Raw genomic sequence first — 20117 nt, forward strand, 5'->3', positions numbered from 1 at the left:
AATAGAGCAGTAGAAACGAGTTGGGAACTTAAAACCCCAAAGCCATGTGGTGGTGTTGAGGGGTACAAAGCTGAAAAATGGAGTTCTCAAATTGGAAAGTATTGCTAAAATGGTTCACTAAAAATCAAAGTCAACAAGTATTGATTATCTTTTTCCTTCTCTTGGTTCCATCAATGCAAAAACATGTAACAGCGTAAGTAGGTTGCTTGTAATATAGAAAGCTAATATAATTGAAAAAGAGAAAGAGGGGAGAGTACACTGAGAAGAAGGGTTATGTTGAAGAGATGAAAAATAAGAGTTGGTTAAAATTACGCTACTAGTAAATGTTGATGAGAGTAGCTCTCCATATCGCAACATTTTTAGAAGAAAAATCTAATAGTTTTTAGTTATTAACTACTATGTTTTGGTTCTGTTCTGTATCAGCTTTTACCATAACAGATAAGAGGTCTAGATTTCTTATCAGATACCATCATACCAAGTAGCTGCTGCACCTGATACATTAAAGCATGTTCTTGAAATTCAGAAAATTTTTATTCATGCTTGGGATGTAATCAAGTTTTCCAAATGTAATTCACCAAAAATTAATTATGATTAGGGTGTCACAAATAGCCAGAAACTTTATAACGTTGACTGAGAAGCAATCAACAACATTTGGGAAACTAATACCTTAAGTGTCCTTTACAGCAAATTAAAGTTACATATATTTGACTACTATCCCTCTCTTAACTATTCTTTTAAAGAGTTAAGTGTTTTAATCATCAAAACTCCTTAGCATTAATGTGAACATTACTTTAGTTGCCTTTAGACACTAAATAACCTCTAACATTATCTAAATAATACAATTTTTAAACCTCACACACAATCTGTAAACGCTAAAGCGAACACCACCTAACATCCATAGGGATTGGTTGATACAAGACACTTTGATCACTGGTCAATAATGCTAGAAGGGACTATTGTTAAAATGGATATTTGATATCAACCCAAAGTAAAGGGAGGCCAAAGTTTCATGAGGTTACTGTCCAAGAGTGTAGCTTTCATTGATAATTTTTATTGTGTGAATGTTTTTTATTGCATGATCATGAACATCAGTTGATAACGCTAACCAAATTTTAGATGCATGCCCGTAGAGTTGTTTCTCCAATAGCCTTCACATTTTGTTCTTTGGCACGAGGTTGTAGAATTTGCTAACATGCCTTTCATTTTGTTGCTCTCATAGAAATAGAAAGTGATAATCCAACATGCTCAAAAAGTGAAGCCCGCAATTGGCTAACTCAAAACTATTTGTCGTCTTTGTCATCCTGACCTCTACTCTAGCTTAAATCATAAGTGGCACAACATCATGGAAAAATTTGTTTATTGTGAACGAAAAACCAGTCTCAGAATCCTTGTCTTGTCCGGTGATCAATTCCAAAACACCACTTTTCCGGGGTGCTTTTAGGAAACAAATTGAGGTAACTATGGTTGTGCTCCTTTCATGGATGTTTATAACCATTCTGTTACAAAAAAATTTAAAGGTGTAAAGGGCCACTCTTTCACGCAACTGCTTCAAAATAATGTCACTTATTTAGCCTTTTAAGAATAGAGCAGCTGTGAATTTTGTTTTCATAAGTTGATGAATCGAAACAATTAACAAATTTGAGCTTCTATGTAAATTTTACTCTTCACTTAGAACATGCTGGTTTGTGCTCACAATTTTCTTTCAAGGAATTGTCGATTTATTTTTGTATAAAGACTAATCTTACATGCACAAGATTCCTTGTGTATTTCGTCATTAATTTCTAAGGCATTAGATTTCCAAATTAAATGATGGTAGGATCATAGTGTTAAAACAAGGACGCATTATATCGTACTGTATTGAACGAGTTGTAAAGGTTTACAAATCTGCAAAACCGAAAGTACCTACATCATAGAGGTGAGAAAAAAACGCGTTTTAGACTGGTTGAAGCTACGTTTTATTGTTTGACCAATGTTTAGTTACTTATAAGACGACCACATCATTCCTTACCGCGTCAATGTGTCTGTGACCCTCACCGTGATGGTGATGAAACAACAGTTCAAAATACTGGTAGAATAGATCCAGAAGAAAAAAACACTCAGCTCATAGTTAAAGTTTTAACATAGTGATTATCCTATCTGTTCAAGTTTTAAAAGGGATCTCTGCTTCCTAAGTGCCTTCAGCAAAGACAATGCATGATTTATCTATACATAATAAATTCAATTGTTTCTCTAACTTGCATCATCATTCTCAACATTAATATTTTCCCCAATTTTCTTGTCTACAAATTAGAGGATCAGACAAGTAACTGAACTCAAACCTAACACATCACCTAACTATAAAACGAAAAAACAAAACCAATGGCCATCATCATAGACAAACGTTACAAATTCCGAGATTCAATTGTCTCTTTCTAGCATCATTATCCTCAAATTTAATATTTCCCTACCTTTCTTGTCTATTTACCAAACAATTAATTTAATTCAATGCTTCAATCCTTCAATCCTTCATTTAGCATCATTTTTCATTTTAGGTTATCACTCTCATTTTACATCAATTCTATTTTTGGACAACAAACACCACTTTTTTAATTTCATCCATGCACTTTAACTCTCTTTAATTTAATCTACATAATTCGTTCTCAATCTTCATTTGATAACAAATATCAACATTTTCCTTAAAAATAATGCTTCTATCCCTTTAAAATAGTACCATTGACTGAAAATCACATATTTGGATCAAATGGTACAATTTGAGAGACACCTAGGGAGTATCAATTTTATCTTTGCTACTGGGACAAAGGAGTATCTAACATACATCTCATGAAACAACCAACCCAAAATCTCCTCATCAACGTGGATAATTGTTACAAAATTCACAAAATATGCTCAAGGCTCCTGGAAATTAGTCCTTATAGTAAGTTTCTCAACTTAAGTTCCAATAAACTATGCTTAACGAAACAAATACACATCAACAATTCCAAAAAAATACTCGAACATATTGTTAATCATTAACAAATTTACAAGTAAAACTAGGCCAATGGATCAACCAATAGTGAATTCAATTAAAACATGTATCTAACTAACTACTCAATCGAGATTAAACATATAGACAAAGTATCAACAATCAAGATCACAATCCCGATTAATACGACTAAAATCGTCTCATAACTACAAAATCACGATCTTAAACAAATTTCAAAAACAGAAAATGAAGAATAAAAATATTGAGAGAAAAGTCCAAAAAAAATAGCAAAGATGAAAGATGAATTGATTCGATGATAAACGTACCTTGTCGGAGAAAGTATCTTCTGTTAGGGTTATAACATCTGCTCGACATCGCAATTGAATCATTAAAAGTAGGATAAGAAGAAGAAGAAAGGGTTTATGTCTCAGAAGAAACCTCCTTCTGTCCGCCATGAATGTTTTGTGTTGTGAGATCAGATCGTTTTACTTTGATACCGTAATCTATATACGAGCGTTTGGGATCTCCGACCAAGTGGCGAAGAAATTGTGAAAAATAAAAAAATATTGGTAATTCGATTTAAAAATGTTGTGAAATTTGTTAAATTTTTAAATTAATTTACGGAGTTAAAAATTAAAAAAATACTGTTTATTTTTAGTTATTGACTTATAAAGAAGTTTTGAAAATACTATTAGTAAGTTGATTTATTTTTACATAATATAAATTAATTTAAAAATAAATAATGTATGAGTTTATTTTCAGCGGATCAAATAAAAATTGATTTATTATTAACAATTTGCCTTTATAAAATGATGTACTTTTAAAAAATATTTAGATTTCAAATTCAAAAATGTTTTAATAAATTTGACTTATTTTTTAAACACTATCACATAGTTTTGAAAATTAAAAAATAAAAAGCCACAATATTATCGAATGGCCCCTAAACATTTAAATTGTATGCCTATGATTTGAAGTTACGAGGAATATCATATACTACTATATTAGTTGAAGTAAATGTTAATTATTAATCTGAGGTCATGTATGCAAAATTTAGTAACATAACATAACATAACACTAATCAAATTGTTTATTAAGATCGTCTCATTGTAAGATAAATAAGCCTTTTGTATGAATTCATTAAGATGAGACATCTCATATAAAACAAGATACCAAATAAACATAGTTAAAAGTACTCAAAATTTGTTACATTTCTTCTTTTGGTCCACATTCTACGAATTATTGAAATAGATAAGATAAAATTATTAAAAAAAACACAAAATAAGACGAAAATCAACTTATTTCTAAAAATAAGCGTCTAATTTTCAAACTGCGAACAAGCGCTTAATTTTTTAAAAAGGCAAAGAAGCTGTTAACTGCGAACAGGGCTCTTGACTTTTTTTGACCATCCTCATAATTACTAACTGCGAACACCATTAAGCATAATGGGCTTGTTAGTGACTGCGAATAGGGTCAAAAAAGTCAACAACCTTCTTTGCCTTTTGAAAAAATTAAGCACTAATTGCGAACAGAACGAAAATTAGAGGCTTATTTTTAGAAATAAATTAATTTTCGTCTTATTTCATGCTTTTTTTTAATAATTTATTTCATCTATTTCATTTTTTCACATTCCACACCAATTCTTATCCACACATTAAATCTATTTTTCATCACTATCTATACATTACAAAAATTTTGTTATCTTCCCTAATCAAAATATAATTATAGCAAAAAACAATTTTATACTTGTGGCAAACCCAAAAGAACATAAGATTAATATTTTTAATAAAATTTTAAAAATTAAATTGGCTTTATAATATTACATCATAATCTTATAACCTACTCTCTCTATCTACTATTTTTTTTAGCTCGTCTTGTATGAGACGAGCCCATATATTAACTCATTTCTTTAATTGATTACTTTAAGATCTTAAGTGATCGTTTTAAGGTTATAAGTAATCACCCTAAAACTATACAAAATGATTTTCTCACGTGAGAACGTTTCATTTAAGAATTTTTTTTTTCTTTGAGATAATCTCTATATCTACTATTGTTGGAATTTTGATTATTTTTGAAATAATATATACATGTAAAGATAAGTGTTAAACTTAATTTTTCATCGATTAAAGAAGTTAAAATATATCTATGTGGAATATTCTTCTCGATGTATAGATTTTTAATACATTTTTTTTATAATTTTTTAAAAATTACATAAAAGATATTAAAACTTAAATTATATTTAAAAAAATTAAGTTAGATATAATATAATTAACTTGAATTATAATTAAATTTATGGGCGGAATGCACTAGTAAGATGATGATAATGATGGATATAATTAACATTATAAAATTCAAAATTTTGCCGTCATGTCTCATGTGTTTGTTGTATTATTTAACACTATGGGCCACCATTTTTAATTTTTTTAATAATTGAGTACTCCCTTATTTAAGAATTTTTAATTTTTTTAATAATTGAGTGCTCCCTTATTTAAGAATTAGCTCGTTTTATATAAAATCGTCTCATTAAGGGATGAGTCGATATAACTTATTTTTTTAATTGATTACTTTGAGATCTTAAGTAATTATTTTAAGGTTACAAATAATTATTCTAAGACTATAAAAAATAATTATATTAAAATTATAAGTGATCACTTTAACGATGTAAGTAATTATTTTTAAGACAAAAATATATATTGGGCCAACCCAATATAGATGGTTTTATCGTGAGATTGAGACGTTTCATTTAAGAATTAGTATTTAAGAATTATCAAAATAATTAGTGTATCGCATGGTGTTATACATGTGGAATATTCTTCTCGATGAATAGATTTTTAATACATATTTTTTATAATTTTTTAAAAATTATATTTAAAGATATTAATACTCAAATTATATTAAAATTAAGTAAATAAATCTAATTAACTTAAATTATAATTAAATTTATGGGGCGGTGTAAAATTCAAAATTTTGCGTCATGTCTCATGTGTTTGTTGTATTATTTAACACTATGGCCCACCATTTTTAATTTTTTTAATAATTGAGTACTCCTTAATCCTTATTTAAGAATTAGCTCGTTTTATATAAAACCGTCTCATCATGAGATGAGTCGATATTATAGTTTATTTTTTCAGTTGATTACTTTGAGATCATAAGTAATCGTTTTAAGGTTACAAATAATTATTCAAAGACTGTAAAAAATAATTATATTAAAATTATAAGTGATCACTTTAACGATATAAGTAATTATTTTTAAGACAAAAAATGTATATTGGGTCAGCCCAATATAGATGGTTTGACCGTGAGACTGTATCATTAAGAATTAGTATTTAAGAATTATCAAAATAATTAATATTTAAGAAATATCAAAATAATTAGTGTATCGCATGGTGTTATACTGTTATTAAATTTGATTATTGAAATCGTCAAAAGTCAAGAGAGAACAGAATACCGAATGCTCGCCTATCCGACATATTAGGTGGCAATAGGAGACGGACAATGAATTTGTATATATTATCTTAAATTCTAAAATTATTGTGATTGATTATGACATATTTTACAGTAAAATATCAATATTAATTGTAAGTATTTTCTCCGTTTTACTATAAAAGTACTTAATATATTTGAATATTTACGCAATTAAATGTGTTATTTTGATTATTTATATGTTGAAATAAGCAGATCTAAAAATTATAAACAATTAATATTATGAACGTACGCGCTTAAACGATTTACATAAGATCCCACTTCATTTTATTTTTTCATGCATATAAGTCATAACATATGAAATTAGCTTGAATAATAAAAAGTCTCAATTACTATTTTTTATGGAAGAAGTTTCAATGAAATATTCGTTCAGTTTTATTAAATTTGATTCATAAGTTATAAGTATTTAGTGCAAAAACTAAGAAAAAAAGACGCACAATTAAATATTGTTAAGTACCGAAAAAAATGTGTCAATGAAATAAAATATTAATTTAAATATGTGATGAAAATTTAAAAAATATAAATCAAAATAAATATAAAAATGAGATAATTTCAATAAACTAAATTTAAAAATTAAGACGAATTCAATCATGCCGTAGAGGCTAATAATTCAATCAATCATTAATTCAACATACTAACTCATGGAGTGAGCTCAACGTCATTAATGATCATAGGAATTAAGAATACATCGTACAGAGTAATCCAAATACTTATCTTTACATTTACATGTATACTTCATGTGCAAAAATAAGAGAAAAAGTATAAAAAAGGTAATCACTTTGTCGAATAAATCTAATTTGTTGCTATTTATTTGCTACTTAAATTTTAAATATAGCAAATAATGTAATTATTGCTACTGTTTTGACGATTCACAGTAAAAAAATATTTTTTTTTGCTACTATTTTTAACATTAACGGCAAATAAAAAACCTTATTGTTGTTTTTCTATTGAACAATAGCAAAAAGTTATAACACAAATCACCCACTTCAGACTTGACCCTCCTGTTTTTCTCTCAGTTGAAAAACCTTACACTGCTATTCACCCTTCTATTTGCTCTGATTCTCTTCGCACATAATAATTTTTATTTGCTGTGGTTCTTTAACTAAATGCAAAAAGCTTTTGGTTATGTGTTGTCCCTCTATTTGCCGCAGTTCCAAATTGAGCAGCAAATAAGTACATTTGTATAGTAGCAAATGATGTTAATTCTACTAGTGACTTTCACAAATTCTCTTTTAAGACGGTTTTATTATGAAATAGTTATGAATTGGACTTAATAATATTCAACTAAATTAATTAAAACATTCATTTTAGATATTAAAATGCTCACTTTAGATATTAAAACACTCATTTTCTTTGAAAATTTATAGTAAATAAGTAAAATTATATTTCAAATCTCAAAATAATCAATAGGTAAACTTAATTTCCAAAATAATCACTTTTAGTCCAATGTTGAGGTTTGATTTTTGTACGTACTTAATAACAGCGGTCCATTACTAAGTTGAGTCAAAGGAAGTCAACTCAACAATTTATCGTTGTTGGTCAGAGCGGCCCATTGCTGAGCTGACTTCCTTTGACTCAACTTAGTAATGGGCCATTGTTACTAAGAGTGGCCCATTTATGAGCTGACTTGTAGTAGCTCAGCAATGGGTCGTTTTTACTAACAGCGGCCGATTGCTGAGCTGACTTTTTTTGACTCAACTTAGTAATCGGCCGTTGTTAGTAAGTACGAATAAATACCAAACCTCAACATTGGGCTAAAAGTACTTATTTTGGAAAATAAGTTTATCTATTGCTTATTTTGAGATTTTTTAATATAATTTTACTTATTTACTTCAAATTTTTCATTTTCTTTAAACATAGAATGTTGAATGTCATCGTCGTGATCATCATCATCACCATACTCAATATATCCAAATCATAGGAAAACTATGATTAAAGTCTGGGAAGGAGAATGCGGTCAAAAAGTCCCTCAGCAAAAAAAAAATCCTCAAAAAGAGTGAATCTGTCCGACGGCCTACAACTTACAACACTCGGTGACCATTAACAATAATTAAATAATAAATAAATAAAATACATAGGAAAGAAAAAAGTAAAAGCAAGAAGGTAGAAAGATAAAAAAAAAAAAAAAAAAAAAGGTAAAAGAACAATATGTAAAAGAACGATAGAATGTTAAATGTGTGAATGAAAATTAAAAAAAGTTTATAGAGTATGACCTAAAGAGGAAAATATAATAAATATACAAAACCCATGAAACCTACTAATAAGAAAAATGTAGCAAAACTTTTGTATGGAGGGAGTATATTTTAGTACGTCTAAGTTTTGCTACAATTTTATTTTTTGCTATAACTTGTGCTCTTTCTTTAATTTTCATTCATATATTTAAATAAAAAAAATATTTCTATTACATTCACACATTTCTCCTATTTCTTCATAAAATATACCTTTTATATCTTTTCTATTTCTCCATAAACACTTTCTTGACTTGTTGCAAACACCTAATAATTTAGTTATAAAAAAATTAAAGTCCTGGCCTGGCCATAGGCCATAGCTCACTAAAAAACAAAGAATCCATATCTACATATAAGATTTTAAAAATATGACATTGCATATATATTAGAAAAACGACAAAGACAATTATACTGTGCGGTTATATTAAAGTAAGATAAAATAAAAAAAATGTGGATAATAACTAAAAAAAGATAAAATCATTATCCAAAATAGAAATGTCGTAAAAGTAAATAGATAAATTAAAATAAAAAGTGTTGTGAAGTGAGTGAGTAATAAATAGAGTGCATAATTATTTTAAATTATTAATAAAAAAGGATTAGTTATGTGAAGATCTCCTATAAAAAGAGCCTCTTAGTTTCCTACACTAATATCATTCCAAATTAGAAAAAATAATAAAAATAATAATAATAATGGCAGGTCTAAAAAGAAAATTTGAAGGTGAGATAGAAATAAGAGTAGCTGGTGGTGATGTTTTTCATGAACTTGTTCATGAAAAACCTCATGAAATTAACAATATTCATCCAGAGTTAATACAAGGTTGTGATTTACATGATGGTGAATTTGGTACTCCTGGATCCGTTATTTGTTGGAATTACTCTATTGGTATGTGCCGCTATATATCCACTTTTTTTATATTAATTACGATTAAAATTTGACTTTAAATGAAGGAAAAATAATATGCATTGAAATCTTGTATTTGATGATGACGAAATTTGATTAAGGATGGAGCTTGGTGGATGCGAAATCGAACAAACTAAATCAAGGCTTGGCCTAATCCAACGAAATTTTGTATTTAGTTGAGTGCAATTCTTATATAAATATGCTTTTTTGATTAAATATTTGTTTTTATTAGCTTTTGACTAATTTATAATTTGTTATAAATAGAAACCACAAAATATGGTAATGATTAAATCTTGATTTATACTATTTTACAAGTTCAACTCAATATTACCTTGAAAAATCATTAATTATAAAAGTTTAATGGATTCTTATGAGATATGATTGTGGATTAAAATAATTGACTTGAGCTTAATTAGATTTAATATATTTGATCTAAAATTGACTCGTAGATTTAGACTTAAATCATGACGTTTTTTGAATTCTAAAATTGTAGAGAATAGAGCGAGAACATATTAGTATAGATTATATTTAGATTTACATATCGGGTTGAGTTTGAGTAGATTTGAAATAAATATTATTTTTTAATTGATATGTTAAAAATTGTAACGTTTAGGAAATAAGTATCTTCTTATTAAATGATATTTAAATATTTATTTCATGAAAAAACTATAATTTTAAAAGTAGTGTTGAATAATCCTAATTTAATTTGTTGTATTGTAGATGGAAAACCCCAAGTTGGAAAGGAAATAATTGAGATGGTTGACAAGGAGAATAAAACGGTGAGATTCAAATTAATTGAAGGTGATTTACTTGAAGAGTATAATTCGTTTGTTATTACTTATCAAGTTATACCAGAAGGTAAAGAACTTAGCAAAGTAAGGTGGATATTTGAATATGAAAAGAAGCATATTGGTATTCCTGAGCCAACTAAATTGATGGATTCTCTACTTCATTTGGCTAAATTAATTGATGATCATCACCATACCCCTAAAAATTAAATACTCTTTTTTTTTTATGTTTATTTTTATTATCATAAAATAAGATCGCGTGTTCGAATTTTATCAGATGTCTTTGAATATACTAGTTTTCATGTATTAATGTTTTCGTGAATTTAGTGGATATTATGTAAAATTGTAATATCATATGTTTATACGATGTTTGATGAAATATTAAATAAGAGTGTATTAAGGTTGTACTTTTGTTTTTGAAATTATTGATTGGGTGGAATAATAATGTATGGAGTTTAAAAAAATATTATACTAAGCTATTGGTCCTTGTATTATTTTAATATATTGATTTTTAAGTAGTTTTTATGTGAATGATATGCTTATTTTTAAAAAGGAAATCATATAAGTTAAAAATGCTACCTTAGTATGTCATTGTTGCCTTCATTCTTCAAAATTAAGGATACGGAGAAGCTCATTGTGTTGATTATCAAATGGTTCAAAATGTATGATAAATTTGTCCATTATTAATTTATTATTAATTTCTTATGGAGAAGCTCAAGTACGAAGAGTTATTACATGTATCCTTTAGTATAGCATGGTGTACTAAAGAATAATGTAAATTTTAAATGATCGTTATTTTTCACTCAGTTATTGTAATTGAGTATATATCGTTTAAAAACTTTTAAAGTTTAGTTTCTAATGCTGCAAAATTTGTATTAATGTGATTATATTATCAAAAGTTATGGTCAAAAGAGTAAATATGTATCAAATTTCAGCAGAAACAAACTTTAATCAATCGTCATTTCTGGCTCAGTTATCGGAATTGGGCATATAATATATCATTAGAAAACTCTTTAAGTCTAATTTCTTATACCGCAAACATTGCATTAATGAGATTTTTCTATCAAAAGTTATGGCCAGAGTGAATATTTATCAAAATTCAGCACAAAATGTGCGATTACATTCGTTTTTCGATATTTTTAAATTTTTTTTTGTAATTAATATTTTTATTTTAATTTAATTATTATTAATAATTTTAGTTTGATGATAAGAATTTTTGATTTTATAATTAAAAATAAATTCAAAAGTATTTTGTAATTTCATTATAAAAAGAACACAATGAAAAAGGTGGTTTAAAGATTTGGTTCTTTTACCCATAATTTCATTTCTTGATCCCTGTCACTTTTCATGTTTAACCAAACGGCCTTTCACCAATAAGTTTCAACCAAGCAGGATCAATAGATATTTGCAAAAAATTACAACCAAACTAGTATTCATCCAACAAACACTTGAGCTTGCTCTTTTGTGGCATCATGCAATCGCCTCAAAATCCGATTACAAGAGCATGGGAAAAATATTCTCGATATGGAAAGCGAGATTTGTTATTATTTATGCTACTTATCAATCAAGCACTACAATCTCGACATGCTCATCTTGATCAATATATTACGGAATCAGCACAACAAAAAATCGCTAATAACCCCAGTAATCATTGCGAATCTCATCATCAAACTTCTTCCTTAGCTCTGGATGTTTCTCAAAGTACTCATCCGCAGTCATGGTGCTCAGCTTTCTCTGAAAGAGCCCAACGTAACTCAGTTAAGAAAACATATACGAGTCCCATGGAAATCGGCTAGCATTCAAAGATGAGTTTAGAAAGCTGTACGAGGGAACCAAGGATGGTATGGTATTACCTTCAGCTCCTGCACATCTGCTATTTCTTTTTCTAATCTTTCCGATTCTTTAAGAGATTTTTCTTCCGCTTCTTTCAGTTCCACCATCTACAGTACAAAAAATGATATCAAATCGGCATGATCTTAAAGCAATACTCTACCGAAGCAGAAAAGACTATCATTGGTGGACGTAAAAGAAATAGAATCAAAGAAAAGCTTTTCCGGTAAAACAGTATTATAGGATTTAAGCCGATATTTTTGTGCTCGAGACTCGTCTACCCTCTTATACCAAGGCCAACACTTTGATTAGATTTGTAAACCAACCAATATTGGATGGAAATAATCAGGACTATGTTCAACTTGGAGCTTCAAAGCAGTAGAATAAGACATTATACTTTAACATCCTAATGTTAAGAACAGATGGACGTCGAAACAGTATTATGTCTTGCTCCAAACTACTTTCATCCACACAATATGTGGAAAAATCAGCAGTGAACTTGTGTCCATTAATTGCTATGGCAGTAGTGGGCCGTGTCGTGCTGTGCTTCATGCCCATGCACCAGCATTCTTCTCAGGCAAGGCCCAGACATGCAGGAACACACAGATGGCAAGTGTTTTTGGCCGTCTGGCTGTGCCTACCTCGTCTTCTTGCTGGGCCAAGTTATTTGCATGCCATGTCACACATTCCCTAAGTACAGCCACTATCCTTTAAGATAAAAGACGGGGAAGGAGTTCCTTGATTACAAGTAGATAGTTAATTTCACTCTTAGATGGTTGAGCAGGTATTATACTAACCAGGGCCTCAAATTTTGGCTTGTACTCTGGTGTAACTTTGTCCACATACTTCGGAATCTGAATACCTGCAGCCACAAAGTAAAATATTTACGTCCACAAGCTCATCTCTTTCAAGATCATGCAAGAACAAAACAAGAGTTGAAAAAAAAACATCAAATTACTACACTACATCAAAACAAAATTATAAGTTAGAAGCGAAACACATCCATATATCATCAAAACTATGTATATTCTTATCTCTAAGATTATACCTATCTATACCTATGGTTAACTAAAAAGCTGCGCAATGATGAACTAGGTTGACCATTGGCCAAATACACATTAACTTACGCTGCTATTACACCCCAGTAATCACAATTCTACATATAATTGGCTACATAACCAATCCATATATCATCATAGCATGACTCTTGCATCAGCATTTCAAAAGCCATGCACGTCAATACAACTAAGTTATAAAATAGATATTTTGGGAGATGCAAATTTAAGAGTAAAAATGCGGTAACGGTCGCGATTACGGTAACGGAACGGTGATGCGGTAACGGGAGTGATGCGTTTATCGTAACGGTCAAATTTCGGTCAAAATCAAAAAATATCCCTTGATACGGCCCAAAACACGGTTTTTTAACACCTTTACAACGCGGGAAATCTCAATTCCTTATTTTTAAAATCCTTCACAACGCGGCCAATGCGATGCGCCCTTATTTTTACACTATCATGTAGTATTTTCCACAAGAGAAAAATACTTCTAATATTAAAAGCAGAAAAGTACCATCATAAGCCTCCTTATACATATCAACCAATTTATTGCCAATTCCTTTTCTGTAATAATCCCAGTCTATGGGCTCAGGTTCCTGCAAAATTCCATAAATAAAAATAAAGGTTAATTCTTAGAGAATATTTATACAGTAGATGAATTCATCTTAAACTTAGGAACCTCATCCACGGTTCAGTATGATTAATTGAATAAAGGGAAGGCAAGAAATAGGTAAAAACCTTTTGTATGATAACAAAATAGGGAACAAATATAATTACCACAACAGCAATAAACAAAATGTTGTATACCTTGTATCACCCTGACCCTTCGAATGAGGTTAAGGGAAAACAAGTATAAACTATAAGCGCCAAAAAATTCTGCAACTGCTCCATTGTGCTAAGCTATGAGGCACAGTTATGGCCCTTGGCCAGCATCCCCACGTACCTGATACATTCCCGATACAAGTGCAGCTTGTGTATGTCATAGGGACTCCGCATTTCACAAGGTTAGTGCTGAGTAATTTTTGGTATGATTGGGTTATGTTGGGGATGTTTTGGGGATGGAAAATGGATATCATGCACATAGTATCCAGTGGCCACGTACCAAAAGGAAGCTACGAATAAAAAGGGAGGATCTTTGACTGAAATTAAAAACAAGGTGAAAGACAATTATAGAATAAACAAGAAAACTGACCCAAATGACAAGCCTAGTAGTTGAGAGAGTCCATTTACTCTATAAAGCCCACATTAGTTGCCCATACAACCAATGTGTGACAAAGTCCCATAACCTTGTAATGGCCTCAAATCCATTACATTACAATGACCTTCAAATGGATCTTCCATGTCCAACATACACAGGGAAGGTGAGAGCGAAAGTATATCAAGAGGTTTGACATTTCCAAGCTAAATCCTTGCCTTTCCTTTACCTTTTTTCTTCGAGTAAAAGAAATAAATTCTTTTCGTCAGAACACATGCCCTCTAAAAAATGAACTTGACTTTCTTTACTCACTTTTACAATTGATTCTATATTTCCTCCATAATTATAGTTCTATACACTCTACTAGTGCGTACGCAACTAACTAGATGTGCTCATTCAGGTCATTGGGTTAACTTCGGTTCAGGTGTTATGGGTCGGTTCAAAATCGAGTCTTGTGTCCACATTGACTTTTATATAGTTTTAAATTCATTTTGAAGTTGGGTCAAGTCAGATTCGGTTACAAGGTCCGGTAAATATCGGGTTGTCGGATCTGTTTTGAACACCTCTACAACTAACCATACGTAACTAACCATACATTAGTCTCCAAAACAAATGACTTTGTTAAAAATTTGCAATAAAAATCACTCATTAATTCTTTTTAATCATAACATTCTTTTTAATCCTAACATTCTTAAGAATATTAGATTCTGAATTTTCAAATTTTATTTTTTCAAATATATAAAAATAATGTCGTACCTTATACAGTTATACCATAGTACCATACTTGTACCCTATAATGTTCCAGTTTTTCGTTTCCAATACCCATATTTCCCCGGTGCCCATATTGGTGCAGCACTGCAGCCTAGATGTTGGCCCAGTATAACTATGCACACTATGACCAAACTTTGGATTCCTTTGGTACGGAGAACAGATACAGGATCCCGTGTCATCAAATTAGACTAAGGATTTGGAGGGGAAAATGGGGCAAAAAAATAAAGGGAAAAATATATTGGTATACAATATTTTAGTGTGGACTAAATCTACCTAAGACTTACTAAGGATACACTAGGATAATGAATTTGGTGGAAATGCGTCCTCTCACATGTTTTCTCTCTTCCTCTTTTCCCTCTTCTCACACAAACAATCAACCTCCCCATTATCTGGTGGAAATGCAGCATTAGGATATTCCTATAATGTCTAATCTCTATGCTCTAGATAGCAGCATAATAAGGGCCAGTTCCTTTTATCTGATACTCTTAATTGATGAATTAATTTTGTAAGTTCTAAATGGGTTTAAAGAACACTATTTTATATACATTATTGTTTTATTACATTATATACATATGTTTGCCCAAAGTAATTCAAGACATCAGAAACCTCACAAACCCTAGTTTGCATAAAACACCATTGTATCTACCCAATGTATCCCGCTCAAATCAAAACATTCAATAACATTTTTCGCATTTACATTTGTTTGCCTAAAGTAATTCAAGACATGAGAAACCTCACAAACTCTAATTTGCATAAAAAGGTAATAAACCCACCAATTAATCAAAATCAAAGAGATAAACAATCAGAACAATCGATAACGTTTCCAACATTTACAAAAACCCCATTTCAGAAAATCAGAATCAATCAATAAAAACCCTATTTACAAAAACAATTTTTCCATAATCAGATCAGAGAAATCTACATAAATGAGGCTCAAATCAGACCATTCAATAAAGTTCCCAACAACCGCCATTTCAGGAAATCACAATCAATCAACAACAAATGTAAAAATTTGAACACAACCCTAATAATAACAAAAATTCACAAGGAAATCAGGTGAAAACAGTCCAGATTGGTGAAATGAATGAATAAAATCGTGTTATAAAGAGAGAAAAGAAGACCTGGCTAAATTTGGTTTGAAGTTGAGTATTGACTTCATCGAAAGCACGACGAAGAGTAAAAAACTCTTTGCGAGCTTCGTCGGATACAAGAAGCTTAGCCATGCCTTCCCAATCGATGTTTTTGGATACCTTGAAGGTTCCATCGACAATCTTCTTCCCAGCACCACTCATTGTTTCTCGTGTTTCTCTATGTTCTTCAATTCAGTCTCTATACGAAAACGGAGCTATTCTAGGTTGCAACTTTGATGCGATGAAGGGTCTAATTTGGGAATTGGATAAACTTATTTTGAAAATTATCATAGGACTAAACTTATTTTGAAAATTTTTTTTAGGATCATACTTATTTTGAAAATTGTTTTAGGATCAAATTTATATTAGAAATAGTAAAAATCGCTAATATTAATCTTTAATGGATTGGGCTTGAAATACATCTCTCAAAGAGTAAGATATTTTAAGTTTTGAAATGGATATTTTATCGGATGTAGGTAAGTAAAATATGAAATTAAGAGTAGGGGTTATAAGAATTGGAATTGGCATTTTAAGTGGTACAATAAGTATTTTAAGGGTTGAAGTCAATAGATAAAAAAGTAAAATTAAGCTTATGGAGAAGGAAAATTGAGGCTAGGGGTTTTAAGTGTTACATTTGGCTTTTTAAGTCTTAAAATTGGTGTTTTAAGACTTGAATTCGACAAGTATAAAATTTTTTTGATCACACGCATGAGGCGGCCGCATACAAGTTTTTTGTATTTTATAAAATTATTTTATTAAACTAAATTTAAATTTCAAATGTTCTTATTTAGGGGTGTACATTTCGGTTCGGGTTGTTTTTAAAATTTAGGATAATGTATCAAGCAAATAACTAATTGAGGCTAATTTATATTTAATTATAGGTAACATTAGGTTGGTTTGAATTAAGTCAAGTCAAGTTACATTTTAATCGATCAATTTAAATATGAACATCGGTCTTGGTTGTTGTGTTGATTTAGTGTTTTATCCGGTGTTAATTTTGTGGCGGTTGTCACCAATGGTGAATTTAGTTATGGTAGTGAGTGGTGACTTTGGAACGGTGGAGGGAGGAGAGAGATTAGAAAAAGATTTTGTTTCAAAAATTAATGAAAATTTTCTCAACAAATATATAATAAAATTATAATTAACAAGTTCAAATAATAAATGTGGAGTATAGCAAAATAATTGTAATTGTATCTCTATTCTCTCTATCAAATGAATTGCGTATCTTTTTTTTAAAAAAATATTTTTAGATAAGTTTTTACTTAACTACCATCATCACAATTATACCCATTATTATTTCTCACACATGAAAATTATAATTAAAATTTGAATAAGGTTGAATGAAGATAAAATGCAAACCATACCCTTATCAAAAGACATAAAAAGATTAACCGCAAAAACATAAGAAATTAATTGCCTTGGGTCACCCATAAGCTAACATACATAATGAGTGCCGAGTGGTATGATATACAAGTAAGAAAATACACCTCAAATTTTGCATTTGATTAGAGATCGATGAAGAGGATGTGGAAAGGGATACGCGAATGTGTATACATACTGAAAGGAATATGATCGTTGCTTTCCATTGATTAACTTTGGGTATAAATATGCAAATTACAAGAGATAATCATGCCTACTAATTAGCTACTAATTAGGCTATTAACAAGGCTAGGAAATATACACTAACCAAAATTAGATATATACAAAATCAATAATAGAATATATGGATATGCACAATCAAAACAGAATATATATCCATATATTCTAACACGCCCCCACAGTCGTAGCGGGAGAGTCACAGACGCTAAGACTGGTACGAAATTCATCGAACAGAACCCGGGGAAGTCCCTTCGTAAAAATATCTGCAATTTGATACCAAGAGGGAACATGTAAAACTCGTACCTCGCCTTTAGCGACTTTTTCACGAACAAAATGAATGTCCATCTCGATGTGTTTTGTGTGTTGATGCTGCACCGGATTGCCAGAGAGGTAGATGGCACTCACATTGTCGCAATAAACAATAGTTGTTGTATAAATGGGAAAATATAGCTCAAGCAACAAATTTCTGATCCAACAAGAATCAGATACCACATTAGCAACCCCACGGTACTATGCCTCTGCACTAGACTTAGATAACGTAGGTTGGCGTTTTGATGACCAGGAAATCAAATTATCCCTTAAAAATACACAATAACCTGAAGTAGATCGCCTGGTGTCGGGGCATCCTCCCCAATCCGCATCAGTATAACCTACTAGCTTACTAATAGAAGACTTATACAGATGCAAACCAAATGACAAAGTGCCCTGTAAGTAGCGTAAAACACGCTTCAAAGCACTCATGTGCGCATTTCGGGGATCATGCATATGGAGACACACCTGTTGAACTGCATAAGAAATGTCAGGTCTAGTAAAAGTTAGATACTGAAGAGCACTTGCAAGACTCCTGTACTTAGTAGGATCCTCATAGGGAGCATCGTGAGTAGCACTAAGCTTGGATTTTGTGTCAACAGGTGTCGGACAAGGGCTACAATCTGACATGCCGGCCTTGTCAATGATTGATGAAGCATACTGTTTCTGAGACAAGAACATACTATTAGCATCCCGAGTCACAGCAATGCCCAGAAAGAAACTCAAAGGACCTAAATCCTTCATTGCAAATTCGGAGCGCAAAAGATCCATAATACGGGTCCGGAGCTGATCAGAAGATGCTGTAAGAATTATATCATCAACATATAATAGAATATAAGCAGTATCAATTCCCTGTCAAAAAATAAACAGAGAATTATCGGAGTGGCTGTTGGCAAATCCAATAGAGGTGACAAAAACTGCAAACCGTTGATACCAGGCTCGTGGAGCCTGTTTGAGACCATAGAGAGATCCCCGCAATAGACACACATGATCAGGGTGACATTTTGTCATGAAAGCCCATGGGCTGATGCATATAAATTGTTTCGTTTAGCGTACCATGCAGAAAAGCATTCTTGACATCCAACTGATGGATTGGCCAAGAGTGGGAAATAGCAATGCTAAGAACAGTACGAATAGTTGCCGGTTTGACAACCGGACTGAAAGTCTCATCACAATCAATACCCTGCTGCTGAGTCTTGCCATCAGCCACAAGACGAGTCTTGTACCTTTCAAAAGAACCATCAGAATTTCGTTTGTGACGAAATATCCGCATAGAACGAATGACATTCACATTAGAAGGTCGAGGAACCAAGTCCCATGTATAATCATCAATAAGAGCATTATATTCCTCTAACATTGCATTTTTCCAAATAGGGTTACGGATAGTACTAACTGGGTCCTTTGGGATAGGAGAGATAGTGGTAGTGGTCATCGTGTTTAGGTTGGAAAAATATTTTGGGTTAGGTTTTGACAATACCATCTCTGGCTCGGGTAGTCATAGGATGGGTTTGGTTTGGTGGTTGGCCGGAAGTGTGATTGGCAGAGGTGGGGCTGCTGGTAGCAGTGGGGTCGGGGTGGCTGCGGTCAGTCAGGGGGGAGAGGTGTTCCTCACGTCGTGGAGAAGTGAGGTCTGGGCTGTCAACAGTGGGAGGGAGGAGAATAGGTGTATGTTGGGGGGTCTGCTGGGAGCCCACAAATTGTGGCGTGACAGTCCGTGAAGAAGCTGGGCTAGAAAAGGGAGGTGGCCCAGAAGGAGTATAGTGTTGCTGTTGCCCAGGGGAAGAAGTGGACTGGGCTGGAACATTAGTGGGTTAATTGGTGCGCAAATGGGGTAAGTGAACTAGTGGATTAAAGTCCAAAAGGCATAAT

At 31.3% G+C, this 20117-nt stretch overlaps 3 protein-coding genes across 4 annotated transcripts in view; 1 reads left to right on the top strand and 2 right to left on the bottom strand.

Annotated features, from left to right (window-relative positions):
* Positions 1-3515, bottom strand: part of LOC130806015 (protein disulfide-isomerase 5-1-like) — a 7365-nt gene extending 3850 nt beyond the window's left edge. The window contains exon 1 of one of the 2 annotated variants that reach the window (XM_057670902.1): positions 3289-3515. In XM_057670902.1, coding sequence (XP_057526885.1) covers positions 3289-3417 — 129 coding nt within the window. In that variant the 5' untranslated portion in view covers positions 3418-3515. The remainder of the gene's footprint in view (positions 1-3288) is intronic. The other variant, XM_057670901.1, reaches the window with a different exon arrangement.
* Positions 3516-9242: 5727 nt separating this feature from the next.
* LOC130806017 (MLP-like protein 34) lies at positions 9243-10766 on the top strand. Its single transcript, XM_057670904.1, has 2 exons — positions 9243-9553; positions 10292-10766. Exons 1-2 carry the CDS (start codon positions 9361-9363, stop codon positions 10567-10569), a joined length of 471 nt encoding a protein of 156 aa, XP_057526887.1. The 5' UTR covers positions 9243-9360; the 3' UTR covers positions 10570-10766.
* Positions 10767-11735: 969 nt separating this feature from the next.
* On the bottom strand, positions 11736-16623 carry LOC130806016 (ATP synthase subunit d, mitochondrial-like). The gene is made up of 5 exons (XM_057670903.1): positions 16332-16623; positions 13759-13840; positions 12987-13051; positions 12213-12299; positions 11736-12093 (listed from the first exon to the last, which is right to left on the bottom strand). Exons 1-5 carry the CDS (start codon positions 16500-16502, stop codon positions 11992-11994), a joined length of 507 nt encoding a protein of 168 aa, XP_057526886.1. The 5' UTR covers positions 16503-16623; the 3' UTR covers positions 11736-11991.
* Between the last annotated feature and the right edge of the window lie 3494 nt (positions 16624-20117).

Source organism: Amaranthus tricolor, chromosome 2, assembly GCF_026212465.1.
Source record: "Amaranthus tricolor cultivar Red isolate AtriRed21 chromosome 2, ASM2621246v1, whole genome shotgun sequence".
NCBI classification, from domain to species: domain Eukaryota; kingdom Viridiplantae; phylum Streptophyta; class Magnoliopsida; order Caryophyllales; family Amaranthaceae; genus Amaranthus; species Amaranthus tricolor.